This window comes from Erinaceus europaeus, chromosome 15 (assembly GCF_950295315.1).
Source record: "Erinaceus europaeus chromosome 15, mEriEur2.1, whole genome shotgun sequence".
Lineage (NCBI taxonomy): Eukaryota > Metazoa > Chordata > Mammalia > Eulipotyphla > Erinaceidae > Erinaceus > Erinaceus europaeus.
In genome coordinates, this window is record NC_080176.1 from 20,729,494 (window position 1) to 20,749,466 (window position 19,973).

The window sequence follows — 19,973 nt, forward strand, 5'->3', positions numbered from 1 at the left end:
CACATTATAGTGCTCAAGGACCTAGGTTCAAACCCCCTGGTCCCCACCTGCTGGGTGAAGCTTCACAAATGGTAAAGCAGGGCTGCAGGTGTTTGTCTCTCTCCCTCTCTATCTCCCACACCCCTTTCAATTTCTCTGTTTCCTTCTAATGTACACACACACACATACACACACACACACATACACACACATATATATATATTTTTTGAAAGAAGATGGGGGGCCGAGCGGTAGCACAGCAGGTTAAGCGCACATGGCACAAAGTGCAAGGACCAATGTAAGGATCCTGGTTGGAGCCCCCGGCTCCCCACCTGCAGAGGGGGTCACTTTACAAGTGATGAAGCAGGTCTGCAGGCTGTCTATCTCTCCACTTCTCTGTCCTCCCCTCCTCTCTTGAATTCTTGCTGTCCTGTCCAGCAATAACAACAGCAATGGCAACAATGACAATAACAACAACAGGGCAACAAAATGGGAAAAATGGCCTCCAGGAGCAGTGGCTTCTTAGTGTAGGCACCGAGCCTCAGTGATAACCCTGGAGGGAAAAAAAAAAAGATAAAATGAATACAGTATATGAATTCAAAAATGATGAAGTAGAAAAAATTTGGAAAAATGAAGAATTCTCCACAACATAGCGGATTCCACTAGAAAAGTGAATGTGAATGTGAAAGTTACTGAAATTCCTGAGGGAGAAGTGTGGGAGAAGGGAGTAGAGACCATACTCAAAGAAATCATACCAAAAATTTTCCCACACTTGAACGACATAGACATCCAGGTAGTTGAGTAAATACCCAGTTTCCTGAAACCAAAAGAGCCCCCACCAAGACTAATCATCATAAAACTATCCAGTTGGTCCCATAACGACCTTGGCTCCATACTCCCAGAGGGTTAAAGAATAGGAAAGCTATCAGGGGTGGGAATGGGATACAGAGTTCTGGTGGTGGGAATTGTGCGAAGTTGTATCCTTTTTATAAATAAAAATTTAAAAAAATATATCCAGTTGTTTTTTTTTAATCTGTGCTGAATATGGGCCCTAGATGAGATTGATGGGGTTATAGTTAATAGTATTTGTATACTTTTCCCATATTTGGGAGCTACTCTCTCTCCTAATCCAGCTACTAGAGATTCTAAGGAGGAGTTGGTCTGACCTGGCCTGAAACTATAGAGGTCTGTGTGGCCAGATCAGAATGGATTAACCTTGTATATAGTAAGTGGATTATTCTCTCCCCACCTTTGTTGTTGTTGTTGTTGTTTTGAGTGAGACAATAAGTGTGCACGAAACCACAGCACTCAGGTTCCCTTCCCGGTGCTGGGGGTCAGGCTCGAACCTGGGTCTCACACATATTTTTGTTCTTGTTTTTATTTTGGTTTCCTACCTTTGATTTTCTTTTTTCTGAAACACTCCTGTTATTCAATACTGACTTTTATTTTCAGTATTTGCTACTTTATCATGAGCTCATTTTCTCTCTTCATTTCTTTTTTATCTTTACAATTAAATATATATAATGGAGGGAGGGAAGGAAGGAAGGAAGTAGGGAGGGAGAGGGGGGAAAGAGAATGAGCGAATGAGAGCCAGAGCATCACCACTCCGGCACATGCAATACAGGGATAGAACTCAGGACCTTATGCTTTTAGGTTCTATCTAATGGCCTCCTGGGCCCGCTGTAATATTTGTTTTGTTTCAAATTATTTTAGATTGGAGAATATTAAAATGCTTGAAGACATCCCATTCCACTTTTTTTTCTTTTTTGCCACTGGCAAAATGGCACTGGGTTTATCACTGGCATTTGGCGCCTACCTGCTGACTCCACTGCTCCTGGTGGCCAGTTTTTTCTTAAGGTAGAGTATGAGAAAGAGAGAGAGAGAGAAGGAGAGATACTACCTCACCACTTGTGAAGCTTCCACTCCCATGTGGTGGTTCAGGGTGTCATTCTGAGTCCCTGTGCATGGTAACGTGCACTCTGCCAAATGAGCCACCTGCCACCCCTCCCCACACTTTAAATTTTTTCTAAGGTTGTCTGTTGTTGTCTCTCTCTCTCTCTCTCTCTCTCTCTCTTTTTTTTGCCTCCAGGGTTATTGCTCGGGCTCGGTGCCTACACCACAAACCCATTGCTCCTACAGGCCATTTTTTCCCCTTTTGTTGCCCTTGTGGTGGTTTTTTATCGTTGTTGTGGTTGTTATTGTTGTTATTGATGTGATTGTTGCTGGATAGGACAAAGAGAAATCGAGAGAGATGGGGAAGATGGGGAGAGAAAGACAACTGCAGACCTGTTTCACTGCTTGTGAAGCGACCCCCCTGCAGGTGGGGGCCTGGGGGCTTGAACTTGGGGATCCTTACTGTGGTCCTTGGGCTTTGCACCATGTGCACTTAACCTGCTGCGCTACTGCCTGATCCCCTTGTTGTCTCTATTTTTGAAATGATTTTTCTCTATTTTCCCTTTTAAAAAAATGATCATTTGATAGGACAGCGAGAATTGAGAGGGGAGGGGAGAGAGGAGAGACAGAGATGCTTGTAATACTACTTCACTGCTTATGAAACTTCCCCCTTGCAGGTGGAAACTCGGGGGCTTGAACCTGGCTCCTTGCACACATGATAATGTGTGTGCTCGATCAGACATGCCACCACCCAGTCCCCATATCATTCTCATTTTTAAAAAAATGTTTTCTTTGTTTATTTGTCTGTTAGATAGAAACAGATGTTGAGAGGACAGGGGGATAGAAAGGGAGCGGGAGCCTCAGCACTACTTCACCACTCGTGAACTTTTCCCCTGCAGGTGGGAACCAGGGGCTTGAACCTAGATCCTTGCACATTGTGTGTAAGCTTAACCAGGTGTCCCACTATTCGGCCCCTTGTTTTCTTAATATCTAGCTTTCAGAATCTTAATATGTTTTGTGGGCATGTATTTCTGGCTGCCTTGTTTCTTCTAAGAATATTCTCATTTTTAAAAAATATTTTTATTTATTATTGGATAGAGACAGAAATTGAAAGGGGAGAGGGAGACAGAGAGGGAGAGAAACAGAGAGACACCGGCAGCCCTGCTTCACCCCATTTGAAGCATTCCCCCTGCAGGCGGGGGCCAAGAGCTTAAACCTGGTCCTTGAACACTGTAATGTGTGTCCTTAATCAGGCCACCACTTGGCCCCAGACTATTCTCATTTTTATAATAACTTAGTTGGAATTTGACTTTATACTTTGTTGTTCATTTTTACATAAATAAAATTTTCTTAAGCTTTAAGGAGGAGGAATGTTTCCAAAAAATCTGTATTAGTATCACAAATGACTCTGATCTTTTGGTATGAGTTAACTGACAGGTTTTCTCTTGTTTTGTTATTTTTGTTTGATCATTTTATTAGGGAGGGTTAGTGGTTTATAGTACAGTTGTTGACACATGGGCACAGTGTCTTCTGTCACCATGCTAGGTGTCTGCAGAACATTCTCACCCCCAATTGGGTCTTTTCACCATCATGCTCCAGGACCCCAAAGCCACCCCCACTTCTCCCAGAATCCTTTGCCTCGGTGCAGTACACCAAATCCAGTTCAAGTTTTACTTTGTGTTTCCCCCTTCTGTCTTTGTTCTTAAGTTCCACCTGCAAGTGAGATATTCCCCTGTTCATCCTGCTCCCTTTGGCTTAGAGCTCATGTAACATGATTCCTTCCAGCTCCCATCCAAGATGAGGTGAAGAAGATGGTTTCATCATTAATAGCTGAGCAGTGCTCCTTTGAGTATGTAGACCACAACTTCTCAGCCACACTCATCTGCTGTTGGATACCTGGGTTGCTTCCAGGGTCTGGCAATTACAAACCTTGAGCTTCTGTGAACATAGAACATAGAAGGTATACGTAGGTCTATTTGAGTGGCTGTGTTTGATTCCTTAGGATATATCTCCAAGAGAATTGCCAGGTAATTAGGTCCATTTATAACCTTTTGAGAATTCTCCAGACTGCTTTCCACAGGAGTTGGACCAATTTACATTCCCACCAGCAGTGTAGAAGGCTTCCTTTATATTCCAACATTTTTTTAAATTTCTTTTATTTGATAGGGTGGAGAGAAATTGAGAGAGGAGGCGGAGGTAGAGGAGAGAGACAGCTGCAGTACTTGCTTCACTGCTCATGAAGCTTTCCCCCTGCAGGTGGAGGGTGGGGCTTGAACCTGGGTCCTCGCACATGGCAATGCATGTGCTCAAGTAGGTACACCTCCACCGTCCTCGAGTTTGTGTACTCTCACCCACCCCTTTTTGCGTGTCCATTCTAACACTGATGCCTTTGTGTAGACCGAATTTGGTTTGCTGTAGTAGCTGTTGTGCATCCTAACTCAGACCTCTCTGGCCTGGCAGTCTGCAGGACTGTAGTGTTTACCAAAGACTCAGGGAAGATCAGTGCTTTTAAAATGAGTGTCCTGGAGGATTATGTTCACCTCAGTTGTTCAAGACTTTGGCATCATCCCCACTCCCCGAGGAGGAACGCCTTCTGCTGTGAGCAGTGACGTTTCCGACAAGCCAACAGTTTATACCCTAGTGTAATTATGCCTGACTGTTGGACTGAGCTCTGATTAACTGAGAGAATCTGGGAGATTTTATTTTATTTTTTTAATTGATCTTTATTTATTATTGCATAGAGACAGAGAGAAAGAAACTGAGAGGGGGAGAGGGAAATAGAGAGGGAGACATACACCTGCAGCCCTGCTTCATCACTCATGAAGCTTTTCCCCTGCAGGAGGGGACCAGGAGCTTGAACCCGGGTCCTTGCACACTATAGTATAACCTTTTGAAATAACCTTTTGGAGAGAGAATGACTAGTGTTTGTTATTTGGTTTTTTTTTTTTTCCCTGAAGGGACAGGTATTTTTGGCTTTGGCTGTAACTGTTCTGGTGTTGTAGAACAAAACCAGCTGTGGGTAGTGAAAAAAACAGGCTTTTTTTTTTTTTTCGTGATGCCTCATTTGCAAAGCAGGTGGCATGCTTTGCCAATTCCTTTTTTTTTTTAAACAATGGTTTTAGAAGCTACATCTGTGTGTGAGTGGTCATTATCCCCAGTCTGTGAGAAAGCTGAGATCACATAGGACAACTCCAGGGTCTGTAGTTATCTCATTACTCCTTGCTACTTTTTTTTTAATAGGTTTTTTTCCCCCTTTTGTTGCCCTTGTTTTTTTTTTTGTTGTTGTTGTTGTTGTTATTGATGTCGTCATTGCTAGATAGGACAGAGAGAAATGGAGAGAGGAGGGGAAGACAGAGAGGGGGAGAGAAAGATAGACACCTGCAGACCTGCTTCACCACCTGTGAAGTGACTCCCCTGCAGGTGGGAGCCCAGGGCTCAAACCCGGATCCTTACTCTGGTCCTTGCGCTTCATGCCACGTGCGCTGAACCCACTGCGCTACCGCCCAACTCCCTCTACTTCTTAGAAAAAAGAAAACTCAGTAGTTGGAGCATGGGAAGAAAAGCTAATTCAGCCCGAAGTTTTGAGTTCTATGTGATTTTCATGTGTTAGAACGATTTTCTTTTGATTTAAAATATGTATGCCATTCCTAGCCTCAAGGCCAGTCAAAAGCAGGCAGTGAGACTGGACTTGGCCTGTACCTTTTGTCTTTGCTTCTTGATAACTTACTCTGCCGTCTGCCCTGCCCCATGAGAACGGCCTCAAGTGTGGCCTTTCCACATCTAAACTGTTAGTTCTTCTGCATTCCCATAAAAAAGATCCTACCCATGGCCATTATATTTGTCATACTGTATGTTAGTCATTCATGCATGCTTTGCTTTCTTAATGGACTCTGCACTTTTTTGAAATTTGCTTATTTGTGATTAATAGTAGGTTCCAAATTACAATGTGTAGTTCCACAACATACCCACCATCAGAGTTCTGTATCCCCACCCCCCACCCCCACTTCCCAAAGATAACCACTCTTATTTCTCACAAGTTTTAGAAAGTTTGCTTACTTCTGTTTTTTGGGTTTGTTTTTTTTTCAAGTTCGTGTGTACCAGATCTCTAGATTCCACATATGAATGAAACCATCCCACGGTTGTCGTTCATCTCTTTATTTAATTTGCTAAGCATATTCAGCTCCAATTCCATCCATTTTATTCCAAAGGGCACAATATCATCTTTTTTTATTACAGAGTAGTATTCCATGGAATATATGTCATATATATATATACATATATATATTTTAACAGAACACTGCTCAGCTCTGGTTTATGGTGGTGCAGGGGATTGAACCTGGGACTTCGGAGCCTCAAGCATGAGAGTCTCTTTGCATAACCATTATGCTATCTACCCCCCACCCTATCCCATAAATTCTTTAGCCAGTCATCTGTTGATGGGCATTTAGGTTGTTTTCACTCTTTGACTATTGTGAATAATACAGCTATGAACATAGGGGTGCATATGTTCCTTCAAATTAGTGTTTCAGTTGGACTCTGCACTTCTTGAGAGGAGGACTAATGACCTAGTCAGTCATTTCTGCATCTTTAGTTCCTAACACTTGTTGTGACACGTAGTGAATATGAAGGTCTTTGTTTTATCTGAATTCCAAATGGTTGCTAAACATAAAATGTCATTACTGCCATCTTAAAGGAAAACATCACATTTCTGTGTAGTAGACTTTCCCACTGAGGCCTTTGTCACCGCCTTTGCTACTAGTGGCTCTTGTGGCTCTGTGATCACATAAGTAAGGGCTTTATGAGACCACTTCCACCACACCGGAGGAAACTCTGGTGACTTCTCTTTTCTGTCTCTGTCTCTGTCTGAAAACGATGGTCCAGAACAGTGAAACTCTGGTGACAATAATAATAATAATAATAATTAATACAAATTTAGAAAGTCATTCCAAATTCTTTCATTTGAGAGTCCTGTTACACAAAAGCTGATTGAACTTTATCTCCAAATCCTTAATTCGATGGTAGTGGTAAATGATGGCTTTTACTTTCTCTATGAAATAGTGATATATCCTATATAAATTTATAGAATATATAGATATGTAATATCTATATATTCTATAAATTTATAAAATAAATTTCCAGGTCAAGGGTTAAAGGATATTTATTCTGTAACATTGAAAATGATAAAATGGCACTTTTTTTTTCTTCCTTAGAAGATAGGGTTTTTCAGGAAGTCAGAGAAAATTACAGATGAGTGGTTTGTAAGTGTATTGTTACTGGTTGTTTTCCCTCTAATATTTCATTATAGAAAATTTTTATACATCTATTCTTAAAAATATTTTATTTATTTATCTGATAGAGGCAGAGAGAAGTCTAGAGGGCAGAGGCCAGGTGGTAGTGCACCCAGTAAAGCGCACACGTTACTGTGCACAAGGGCCCAGTTTCAATCCCCCAGTCCCCACCTATAGGAGAACTTCACAAGCAGTGAAGCAGTGCTGTAGGTGTCTCTCTTTCTCTCTCCCCCTCTGTTTATTTATGTTTTATAAATATTTATTTATTTTGGATAGACAGAAATGGAGAGGGAAGTGGGAGATGGAAGGGGGAGAAATAGATAAATAGCTGGGCAGACAGATGCCTGAAGCACTGCTCCACAGCTTCACCACTTGTGAAACTCCCCCCCCCCCAAAGGTGGGGACCAGGAACTTAACCCGGGTCCTTACACACTATGATGTGTGCGCTCAACCAGGTGCACCACCACTTGCTCCCCCCCTTCTTTCCCACTCAATCTTTCTCTGTCTCTATTCAATGAAATTATATATATATTTAAAAGAATCTGAGACAGAAGGAGCAAGACCTGCAGTATGGCCTCATCAATTGCAAAGTTTCTACCCTGCAGGTGCAGGTAGGCCTGAGGGCCTGCACCCAGTCCCTTGCACACTGTAACATGTATGTTCAGATGAGTCCCTTGCACATTATAACATGTATGTTCAGCTGAGTTGCGCCGCCAACCCAGCCCCTATTATAAACATTTTAGATTCAGCTTATTTTATTTTTATTTTTTTAAGGAGGATTTATTTGTGGAAGTAAAAGTACAGATTAGTAAGAAACAAAGTGTAGAGGGGCCGGCGGGGGCTGGCCCAAGATGTGTGAATTTCTTTTGTTTGTTTTTTAAAGTTTGATTTATTTAACGAGAGAAGAAAATCAGAGCACCACTCTGGCACACGTAGCGCATGCTGAGTGTCAGACCTGGGTCCTCACGCAGGTGCTTTCTGTGCTCTGCTGCTCAGGCCAGGTTTCTGGCTGTCCAGTGACTATTTTGCTGTATTTACGATACCATGGATTCTTCTCTTCGCTCTCTCTAGTCATCCACCTTGTGTATTTATTGATGCATTTCAAGTAAGATGCATTTTATTGATTTTTTTTTCTAAGCAATCTTTGCCATTCTTTTTGACTTGTAATTTAAGGTGTCAATTTTTTTTTTTTCACAGATGTTTTTAACTCATTCTCTTCCCTTTTTCTGGAACTCTCAAATTGCCAACAGTTGCTTTCAGATTTAGAAAATTTATTTATTTATTTTTAATTTCTTGATTAGAGAATTAATGTTTTACATTTGACAGTAAATACAATAGTTTGTACATGCATAACATTTCCCAGTTTTTCCACATAGCAATGCAACCTCTAGAAGTTGAAAAACAAGATCAGAAGAGAAAGCACAAGTAGAACCTGAACTGGAATTGGCGTGTTGCACCAGATTTAGAAAATTTAAAGTCTGAACCCTGGCACCTCCTGGGAGCATTATGTGTGACTCTTAGGTATGGCACAACAGTGCTGTGCTGTGTCTTTCTCTGCCTGCCTCTTCTTCCTGCTCCTTCCATTGTCCCCATCTCTTAGGAGAAAGAAAGAAGAAAAAAAAACATAGGAGGGGGAGGAAGAGGAATTGGACTAGAGTGGTTTCTTGCCAGTGTTGCACATATGCAAAGCTGTGGGTTCAATCCCAAGGACCACGTAAGAAATAGATGAATTAAATAATGTTTGGGGCTGGGGAAATAGGAGTGACTTTCACAATGGTCATATGAATGACTCTCATGCCTGAGATTCTGAGCTCCCAGGTTCAGTCCCCAGCCCCCCCATAAACTAGAGCTGAGCAGTGCTCTGGGAAAATTAATTACTCTGATAAGTAGTGTCAAGCTTGCTAAGTGCCGTCTTTCTCAGTAGCTTTGTAGTCCAGACACTTCTGCTTGGTGTTGGTGAGCCACGCCTTCACACATGTGCGATTTCGCCTCTTGGAGCCACTTCTCAATTGAGATAAAGAGACATAGAGATACCACTCCACCAGAACTTCCTCTGGTACCACAGCATCAGTGGCACGGTGCCAGGGCTTAAACCTGGGCATCATGTGCCCCAGCCAGTGAGCTGTAGCTCCAGTTCTAACCCAACATCCGTAAGTCTAAAGTTATCAAAAGTCCCAGTGATACGTCATCTCTCTTTTGTATTCTAAGTACATACTCATGTTGTCTTGTTTTCAGAGTGGAGAGATCCACTGACCAGGTCATCAAGCCAGTCAACGTGGCCGCTCTGTCCAAGTGGGTTGGGAAGATCCCTCCAGATGTTTTACAGGACATGGCGGTGATTGCGCCTATGCTTGCCAAGCTGGGCTACGACCCCTATGCCAATCCACCCAATTATGGAAAACCCGATCCCAAAATCCTGGAAAATACGAGAAGGGTAAGTGAGATTTTTTTTTTTTAAAGTAAATTGGAAAAGACTGGATAAGAAATGTTGATCCTAGGTTTCATTTCTGGTTTCTTTCTTTTTTTAAATTATCTTATTTATTGGATAGAGACATTCAGAAGTCAAGAGGGAAAGGGGGGAGATAGAGTGGAAAAGAGACAGAGAGACACTTGCATTACTGCTTCACTACTCACAGAGCTTTCCCCCTGCAGGTGGAGACCGAGGGTTTGAACCCAGGTCCTTGTGCACTGTAACATGTGGGCTCAACAAGATGCACCACCACCTGGCCCTTTGTTTCTGGTTTTTTATGATAATTTGTTTGTTTGTTTTTACTTTTAAGCTTCATGCTTCTTGTCATGTGTGAGGTCCTGGTTTCAGGCTACTACACCTCGTGGGAGCACCCGGGGTGGTACTGAGTACTCCACAGATGGTGGAGTGGTGTTGTGGTGTCTCTTTTGTCTCTGTTTAGCTGTCTGTCCCTTTCTGTCCAAATAAGGAATGCTAGGAATTGACCTGGAGATGCCACTCAGGGATGGCAGCATGCATGTGAAAGGCCACTTAGAACAAAACAAAATCCAGCAGGCGTGCGGAGTGGTGGCACACTGGGTTAACCACACACATGACCAAGCACCAAGATCCAGGTTCAAGTCCCCAGTCCCCATATGCAGGGAGGAAGCTTCACAAGTGGCAAAGTAGTGATACAGATCTCTCTCTCTCTTTTTTTTTCCCCCTCTCCTCTCTCTCTCCCTCCCTTCTCGATTTTTCTCTGTCTCTGTCCAACCATAAATAAACTATATGAAAAAAGCAATAAATTTATTAATGAGAAAGAGTGAGAGGATGCATCACATATGCAGTGCCACAGATCAAATTTGGAACTTTGCACATGCAAGTCCTTTTTTTTTTTTTTTTTTTGCCTTTCTTTTTTAATCCTTTCCCTCCCCCAACTATTTATTTATGAGAAAGATAGGCGAAGAGAGAAAGAGAGAGAGAACCAGACATCACTCTGGTACATGTGCTGCTGGGGATCGAACTCAGGACCTCATTCTTGAGAGTCCAGTGTTTTATCCGCTGCATCACCTCCCAGACCACACGCAAGTGCTATTTTGTACCCCTGCACTGCCTATACCTCCTTGAACATATTTTCAATTCAGAACATTCTCTTTATGGAATACTGTGTCCTCAGAAATTTTCCTTTGCATTTTAAGGATAACTGTGGCTCTTCCCAGGAAGTGTGGGGACAGTGCCTTAGTGCATTTTACCTAATTTCTAGCAATAATACTTTCTTTGCGGGGGAGATTTATTCTCATACTTGATCACCACAAATGTATATAAGCACCAGAAATATCAGTGACCTCACTTCTAGTTTCTCTGTCTCTCCCAGAGCCTGAGTCTTGAGCTTATGTGATTGCACCACTTTGGGCCACTTTTTCATTCTAATACAGACAGAGGAAAAGGCACCACCGCACTGAAGCTTCTTTCCTAGAGAGCATCTCTCTGACCCTCCCCTTCTTTTAATTCAATAAGTACTTTCACTTTCTTTCAATTTCTTATTAGAGATTTAATAATTATTAACAAGACTGTAAGGTAACAGGGATACAATTCCATATAGTTTGCATCACCAGAGTTCTATATCCTATCTTATCCATTGGAAGCTTTCCTATTCTCTTTCTTTCTTTCTTTCTTTCTTTCTTCCTCCTCCCTCCCTCCCTCCCTCCCTTCCTTCCTTCCTTCCTTCCTTCCTTCCTTCCTTCCTTCCTTCCTTCCTTCCTTCATTTATTGGATAGAGACAGCCAGAAATCAAAAGGGAAGATGGTGATGGAGAGGAAAAGAAACAGACACCTGCAGCACTGATTCACCACTCGTAAAGCTTTCCCCCTGCAGGTGGGGACTGGGGGTTCAAACCTGGGTGCTTGCACATTGTGACATATGCAGTCAACCAGGGGCACCACCACCCAGCCTCTGGTTTTCCTATTCTGTATCCCTCTGGGAATATGAGCCAAAATTCTTTATGAGATGCAGATGGTGGAAGGTTTGGCTTCTCTAATTGCTTCTAATGCTGGACATGGGTGTTGGCAGGGCGATCCGTACTCCCTGTCTGTTTCTGTCTTCCCCTAGTGGGGTGGGGCTCTGGGGAGGTAAGGTTCTGGGACACATTGGTGAGGTTGTCTGCCCAGGGAGGTCAGGATGGCCATGGTAGTGACTGTAATTTGGTGACTGAAAGGTGGTAAGATATAAAGGAGGACAAATTGTTCAATAAACAGGAACCCAAAGGTTGGAATAGAGCAAATGAAACTAGAGGTCTTTGTGTGTTTTCACTCTTTTTTTTTTTTTTTTTTTTGCCACCAGGGTTATCGCTGGGGCTCAATAATGCTGGCACTGTGAATCCATGGCTCCTGCTGGCCATTTTGCCTTTTTTTTTTCTACTTTATTCTTATCTGACTGACCGGACAGAGAGAATTTGAACGGGAAAGTGAGATAGAGGGGTAGAGAAAGAAATACCAGCAGACCTGCTTCACTACTCATAAGACGTCCTCCCTGCAGGTGGGAAGCGGGGGTGAACCTGGATCCTTGTGCCTAGTGATCAAGTGCACCACTGCCCCCCCCCCACATTTGTATGCTTTTTACTAATAGAGGCAGAGAGAGGAGAAACACCAGAACACTGGACCTTCCCTTGGTGCCCTGGCATTTCATGTGGTGCCAGAGCTCTAACTCAGACCCTGTGTATAACAAGGCGTGTGCCTACAGGGGGTGAACAGCCAGCCCCAAGATGAAAAAATCATTTAATAGTGTCACTTGTTCATTTTTTTCATATGTATAAACATTTTGTACAAAGCTAAATCAACATATAAGCCCTATGAAATTAAGAAGGTAGAGAATAAGTTTTGTCTATAATATTGCCACCAGATAATGCATACCATTACTATGTTTTGATGAGTTTTTCTGCCTTCTGAGTTACTAAAATAAGATTGATTAGGGTTATTGCTGGGGCTCAGTGCCTGCACCATGAATCCACTGCTCCTAGAGGCCATTTTTTCTCCCTTTTGTTGCCCTTTGTTGTTGTAGCCTTGTTGTGGTTATTGTTGCCGTTGATGTCGTTCATTGTTGGATAGGACAGAGAGAAATGGAGGGAGGAGGGGAAGACAGAGAGGGGGAGAGAAAGACAGACACCTGCAGACCTGCTTCACCGCCTGTGAAGCGACTCCCCTGCAGGTGGGGAACCGGGGCTCGAACCAGGATCCCTACGCTGGTCCTTGCGCTTTGCGCCATGTGCGTCCAACCCGCTGTGCTACTGCCCGACCCCCAGATTGCACTTTTTTTGTCGCCCCCCCCCCAGATTGCACTTCTTGTAATTATACCTTCACAACACACATTTTTGTATCCAGTCCTTTCCTCTATTCCTCCTGAGCGTTTTCGTATTGTGCACATTTCCCCCCTTTTCTTCCTTCTCTCCTTCCTTTCTTTCTTGCCGCCAGGGTTGTTGCTGGGGCTCAATGCCTGCACAACTCCACTGTTCCCAACAGTTGGTTTTCTACTTCTTTCCCCTAGACAGAGGAGAAGAGACAGAGAGGAGTCCCTGAAGCGCTGCCCCACCCACTCCTGAGTCCCTGACCCCCCCGCCTCTTGCAGGACTCCCATGTGGTGGCCTGGGGCTCAAACCTGGGTCCTCTCACAGGGTGGGGTGTTCACTCTCCCAGGTGACCCAGCTGCCACCCCTGCACTTTTAAGCAGGGATTTTATAACTAAGATGTATTATCATTTGAGTACCTTAAGTCCTTTTTGAAACTTAGCATTAAGTGAATGAGCGAGCAAAACACATTTCTCTGGTATGTGCTCTGTAATTTGATCATTTTTGCTTACAGGTATGCTGTGATGAACATCTTCTGTACATCCTACATTTCAGGTTTTCAAAAAAGGGTTAGACTAATAAAAGTGGAATCAAACCAACTCAAATGATCAAAGAATTTGTAAACTGCTTGGTAGTTTTTTTCCTAAATCTTTTGAACTACCAATGTAATAGGCAAGATCTTTAGACATTTGCTTACTCAAATAACTTTTATTGGCTAATGTAATTGAACCCTTTTCCAGTTAGTACTCATGTGTGTGTGTGTGTGTGTGTGTGTGTGTGTGTGTGCGCGCGTGTAAGGGAATGAACTGTCTCTTATGTTTTCAAAAATGTTTATTTGTTAAGGGTATTAACTACATTCTGCCAAACAAGGATGTCCTAACATTCTATTTTATTTCAAGATAATCTCTTGGTAATTGACTATTCATGGGATTTTTTGTTGTACATTATCTTTTTCCACTTCTTATTTGTGATTAATAGTGGGTTAGAGAGTAGTATTCTACAGAATATAAAGAAATTATGGCATATATATTACATGTTGTACAAAAGGGGGGAAAAGTGGCCTCCAGGAGCGGTGGATTCATGGTGCAGGCACCGAGCCCAGCAATAACCCTGGAAGGGAAAAAAAAAAAGAGGTGAAGCAGGGCTGCGTGTCTCTTCCCACCCCCTCAATTTCTGGCTGTCTGCAATAAATAAATAAAGATAATACAAATTTAAAGATTTTTAAAAAGAATCCGCTTTAACCAAGCTATTATTAAAAAGTATATATATTTGGTTTAGAGGTTTCCAGGCATCAGTTTTTATGTTTTTATAACATATAATCAGGCTGGCGTGTGTGTCTGTGTCCTTGTATCTTCCCTGCTCTAGACGGTAATGGAAGAGAGACAGAGAGGGAGAGGCCATAGCGCCAGAGCTTTCCTGCAGTGCCACGGTAACACTCCCCACGTGACACGTGACCCGAGCACAGGCCACATGAGGGCGAGGCAGGCACCCTACTTGGGAGCTATTCCCAAGCTAGGCTGAGAAGAACGCTGTGGCTTGAACACATATGATCCCAGAATCTGTCTCATACACACTTGTGGCATCTGAAAAGGTTTCAAAATGCACAGTGGAGGAGAAAAGCATTTTTCCTGCCATCTGTTTCTTTTTTTTTTTTTTTTTTTGCTTTGCGTTTCTACTTCTTTTTTTTTTTTACATGCATAACATTCCCCAGATTCCCATTTAGCAATACAACCCCCACTATTTCATTCATCATTTTTCATGGACCTGTATTCTCCCCACCCACCCACCCACCCCAGAGTCTTTTACTTTGGTGTAATACTCCAATTCCATTTCAGGTTCGACTTGTGTTTTCTTTTCTAATCTTGTTTTTCAACTTCGGCCTGAGAGTGAGATCATCCCATATTCATCCTTCTGTTTCTGACTTATTTCACTCAACATGATTTTTTCAAGGTCCATCCAAGATCGGCTGAAAACGGTGAAGTCACCATTTTTTACAGCTGAGTAGTATTCCATTGTGTATATATACCACAGCTTGCTCAGCCACTCATCTGTTGTTGGACATCTGTTTCTAAGTTGACAGATAATTTTTTTTGACAGATAATTTGGGGGGGAAGATAAAGTGTGAAGAATATTTTGTTTCTTCCCCCCCTTTTGTTGCCCTTGTTGTAGCCTCGCTGTGGTTATTATTATTACCATTGTTGATGTTGTTCGTTGTTAGATAGGACAGAGAGAAATGGAGAGAGGAGGGGAAGATAGAGAGGGGGAGAGAAAGATAAGACACCTGCAGACCTGCTTCACCCCCTGTGAAGAAACTCCCCTGCAGGTGGGGAGCCAGGGGCTCGAACTGGGATCCTTATGCTGGTCCTTGTGCTTCATGCCACGTGCACTTAACCCACTACACTACCGCCCAACTCCCAGTATTTTGTTTCTAAGCATTTTGTGATAATGCATTCAAGCTGTTGTTTTGTGAGCTTAGTGGAGTCTTTGTGGAGTCTAAATGCTTTGTATTCTCAGAGCTGTTTTGCCCATAAAAATTCAGATAACTGATATCCATCTTTGATGACTAAAAGGTTTAAAGTAATGCTTAAAGCAAGTCTTGGACTATAAACTATGACATGAGCACATTTCTCATAGTTTTAGAATACCCATCTTAATATTCCCATGTTATTAAATTTTTTCCTTGTGTGACTATGCCTTGGAATTTTAACATCAAATAGGCCTAATTCATATGGACTCTCCTTTCACAGAGACCAAAGGTGGCTGGGGAGATTGTTCCCTCTATTATGGGATGGGAGTGGGAGGAAGAAATCACATTTTGACTTGGAATGTAGAACTCAAAGCTCCAGGCCTGAAACTGCTGGTTTTCATATATTCTGGGGAAATACTAAATTTCTGCGTCAGCACATTTTGGAGACATAATTGCCCAAGTTTGAAAAGAAAATCATGTGCTTCTTGGTTGCTGTGATTCAGAGGGTAAATTGGGGGTGAAATGCTAATGTATTCCATGCCCTTCCCGCCACTGTCTCTGATTTCAAAGTTGGATAATAGTGCCCCCTGGGGGGCCGTGCATTGGCGCACAGGGTTAAGCACACATGGTTAGAGCCCCTAGTTCGCCACTGCGGGAGGGAGTCGCTTTGCAAGTGGTGAAGCAGGTCTGCAGTTGTCTGTCTTTCTCTCTCCCTCTTTGCCTTCCCTTCCTCTCTCAGTTTCTCTCTGTCCTATCCAACAACAACAATGGAAAAAATGGAGCAGTAGATCTATAGCATAGGCACTGAGCCCCATGATAACCCTGAAAGCAAAAAAAAAAAAAAAAAAAAAAAGCCTTCTAGTCATGTCCTCCTTCTTCTTCCTCCTCCATAGATTTTTAATCTTTTGAGGTTTGTAGGCCTTTAATGAAAAGCATATTAAACCTTTGGACCTATAACTTAGAAGCACAGACATGTATGTAACACAGAATTTTTATTCACAGTTTTACTGCTCCCTAAAACCAATCAAATTAAAAGCCTCTTAATAGCTCCCAGTGGGTCTCTTTCTTGAGCCCCAGACTCATTATTTCCAGCTACCAGAGACTTGAGCCTGGGTCCTCATGCGTAATTAAGTGTGCTGTCTACCTGGTGAGCCTTTTCTTGGACCCCTCGTTGCTAATTTTTCCAAAGTCCAATTTTATTTTTTTCTTTCTTTTTTGCTTCCAGGGTTATCACTGGGGCTGGGTGTCAGCACTATGAATCCATTGCTCCTGGCAGCCATTTTTCTGAATAGGTCAGAGAGAGACCGAGAGAAATTGAGAGAGGAGAGAGAAAAAGAGAGAGAGAGAGAATGACAGACACCTGCAGACCTGCTTCACCACTTAGGAATCGTCCCCATTACAGGGGAGCTTGAACCCTGATCCTTGAGCGAGTCCTTGCACTTAGTACTGTATGTGCTTAAACAAGTGTGCCACTGCCCAGCACCCCCCCATTTTTCTTTTTTCCATAGGTTCTGTGATTGTTTATTTTCAGTTCCATGATAAACCTGTATTTCCAAAGTACTTGTCAATGTTCTCTCCTGTGAATGAATCCTCTGAATCTAGAGCACTAGAGTAAACTGTAGTTTCCATAAGTGACAATGGACTCTGAATAACCATGATTAAAGGTTTGACTATAATGCAACTGTCAGAGAAGCTTTCTCAAATGTTGTGCCATATAGTTTGAATAATAACGAGAGCATATCAGATCTTAGCAAGTTTTACAGTTTTCGAATATCCATTTAACACTTACATGTGTGTTAAGAAGCTTAAACATTTTTATGTGACAGTGCTTTGATTCTGATGAAATTTTAACATACCAGATAGACCTGATTCATAGGTATTACTCTTTTTTAATATTTATTTATTTATTCCCTTTTGTTGCCCTTGTTATTTTATTGTTGTAGTTATTATTGTTGTTGTTATTGATGTCGTCATTGTTGGATAGGACAGAGAGAAATGGAGAGAAGAAGGAGAGAGAAAGTCACTTGTGAAGTTACTCCCCTGCAGTTGGGGAGCCGGGGCCTCGAACAGGGATCCTTACGCCAGTCCTTGTGCTTTGCGCCATGTGTGCTTAACCTGCTGCGCTACCGCCTGACTCCCATAGGTATTGCTCTTTTCACAAAGACAGAGAGATTATTTTAGGATCGCTTAACAATCCTTCAAAGATTTCCCACAGTTCTTTTCTTTTAATTAATCACAGGTTTTGGGGGGTGTTTTTTCCCTCTGCTTAGAATTTGATTTCTGGAAAATTTTGACATAGGTACTGTTCCTGAGACCCAGTTGCTAAGTGAATCTATGATGAAACGAGAACCACCCTTACTGGTATTTCAGGCATAATATACTACATTGGTAATCGGCTTGCCAGCCACCTTTAAATCATGTAAAATCACCTTGGCATCATTTGTAACATTTAAATGTTTTCTTTTTAATGTTTATTCAGTAGTAACTATAAAGTTAGAGGAAATCAGTTGTATTATTTTATGCACAATAAATTACAAATCTATAGTCCAAAAGAGCTAGTATAGTATACACTGACCAACTGTGGGAGTTGAGACTGAAACTGAGAGGTGACGCAAGATGCGAGGATGAAAGCTGTTTTCCCCCAGCAAAGTCCTGGTACGTGAGCAGGTTGATAAACAGGCAGGTCAACAAGTAAGGATTAGCCCCGCACGGAAACTGAGGCAATGCTTCACTCCCCTGTGAACCAAAATGACAGAGGTTTCAAAAGCAGTCTGAAAACGTTCATGATTGCAAGTCCAACTTGAATTCTTCTTAAAAAGCAAGTCTCAAGGGTCCAACTAGTGGAGCACTTGGTTGAACACACATGTTACCATGTACAAGGACCCAGGTTCAAGTCCCCAGTCCCCACATGCAGGGAAGGAGCTTCACAAGTGATGAAACAGAGCTGCAGGTCTCTCTTTCTCTCTCCCTGTCTCCCTCCTCCCCTCTCAATTTCTCTTTGTCATATCAAATATAGATTTGTAAATCAAGGATACCACAGAACTATTATAGTAAAAAAAACAATAAGGTGAGTAAAAGAAGCATAGAAATGGACTCTGTCTCTGCTTTCTTTCTGTGAGAATAGAATGAAATGTAAATGAGACAATATGATGAAGTAGATAAGAATATAAAATATGGCCTAGCTGGTACTTTCTAGTTGTGTGACCTTCAGCAAGCTTCTGGCTCTTTCTATACTTTGATTTTCTCATCATGGTCTGAAAAATCTGACAGTATGTGAATGTAAAATATAAATAAACAAGGGTGGAGGTAGATAGCGTAATGGTTCTGCAAAGTGACTCTCATGCCTGAGACTCTAAAGGCCCAGGTTTAATCCCATGCACCACCATAAGCCAGAGCTGAGCAGTGTTCTGGTAAAAAAAATAAGCAAATAAATAAATGAGAGAGCTCAAAAGAGCTGCAGAAACCTTGCCAGAGTAAACATACCAGTGGCCAGTAAGCATATAAAAGGATAGGTGTGTAACATTACTTAAGTGCTAATCAAAACAACGAGAAACTGCGACACATCTATCAGAATGGCCAAAATTCAGAAGAATGACACCACCACTATGTGACTGTGAGAATGTGAGACTATTATTGCTGGTTGGGATGCAAAATGAAATAGCCACTTGCAAACCAGCTTGACAGTTTCTGACTGGTAATGGCAAATGTTTTAGTTATTCATTTAATTATTTATTTGTTCTTATTGCCATCAGGGTTATCACTGGGCTGTAACCTGAACCACACTGCTCCTGGAAGCCTTTTTTTTTTTTTTCATTTCCCCCCCTCATTTTTGATGGGACAGAGAGAAATGAGAAGGGAGGGAAGAGATAGAGAGAGAGAAGGAGAGGTACCTGCAGACCTGCTTCACTACTCACAAAGCTTTCCCTGTGGTGCCAGGGCCTGAGTCCAGTGTACGATCTCATGGCTTCTTCCGTCCCATTCTCAATCCATCCAGAATGAAGGAATAAATCTGTCTACTCTGAGACATTACACACACCCTCGGAAATGATGGCAGTCCTGGTTTCCTTAAACTCACTCGTATTTGTCTTCTGTTTTTCCAGGTCTATAAAGGAGAATTTCAACTTCCTGACTTTCTGAAAGAAAAATCTCAGGTACTGTATCTGCTTCCTCCTCTGCCACGTATGGTGTAATTTGTATAATGTGTAGTGTTGTATACACAGATATAATGTATGAAATATATATAGCATATAAAGTGTAACCAGAAATTGCATAATAAACTTTTGTGTAAGTGATTTTGTTACATATTTTTATCATTACTGATTTAGCGTTGGTTTACACAACTATACAATTTCAGGGCTATAATTTCACACCTGTATGTATGTGTGCAGCTCACTACACCTACTACCACACTTCCTGTGACACCCTGCCCCTTTGTGTGAAGGTAATCTTTAAAAAAAAAAGAGAGACAGGGGAGTCGGGCACAGCGGGTTAAGCACATGTAATGCAAGGACCAGCATAAGGATCCTGGTTCGAGCCCCGGCTCCCCACCTGCAAGGGCGT

General features: G+C 42.2%; 1 protein-coding gene across 2 annotated transcripts in view; it reads left to right on the top strand.

Annotated features, from left to right (window-relative positions):
* Window positions 1-19,973, top strand: part of TPST1 (tyrosylprotein sulfotransferase 1) — a 94,464-nt gene that overhangs the window by 61,871 nt on the left and 12,620 nt on the right. For both annotated transcript variants that reach the window (XM_060173135.1, XM_007530057.3), the window contains exons 3-4: window positions 9,396-9,594; window positions 19,514-19,564. In XM_060173135.1, the coding sequence (XP_060029118.1) occupies window positions 9,396-9,594; window positions 19,514-19,564 (250 nt within the window). The remainder of the gene's footprint in view (window positions 1-9,395; window positions 9,595-19,513; window positions 19,565-19,973) is intronic.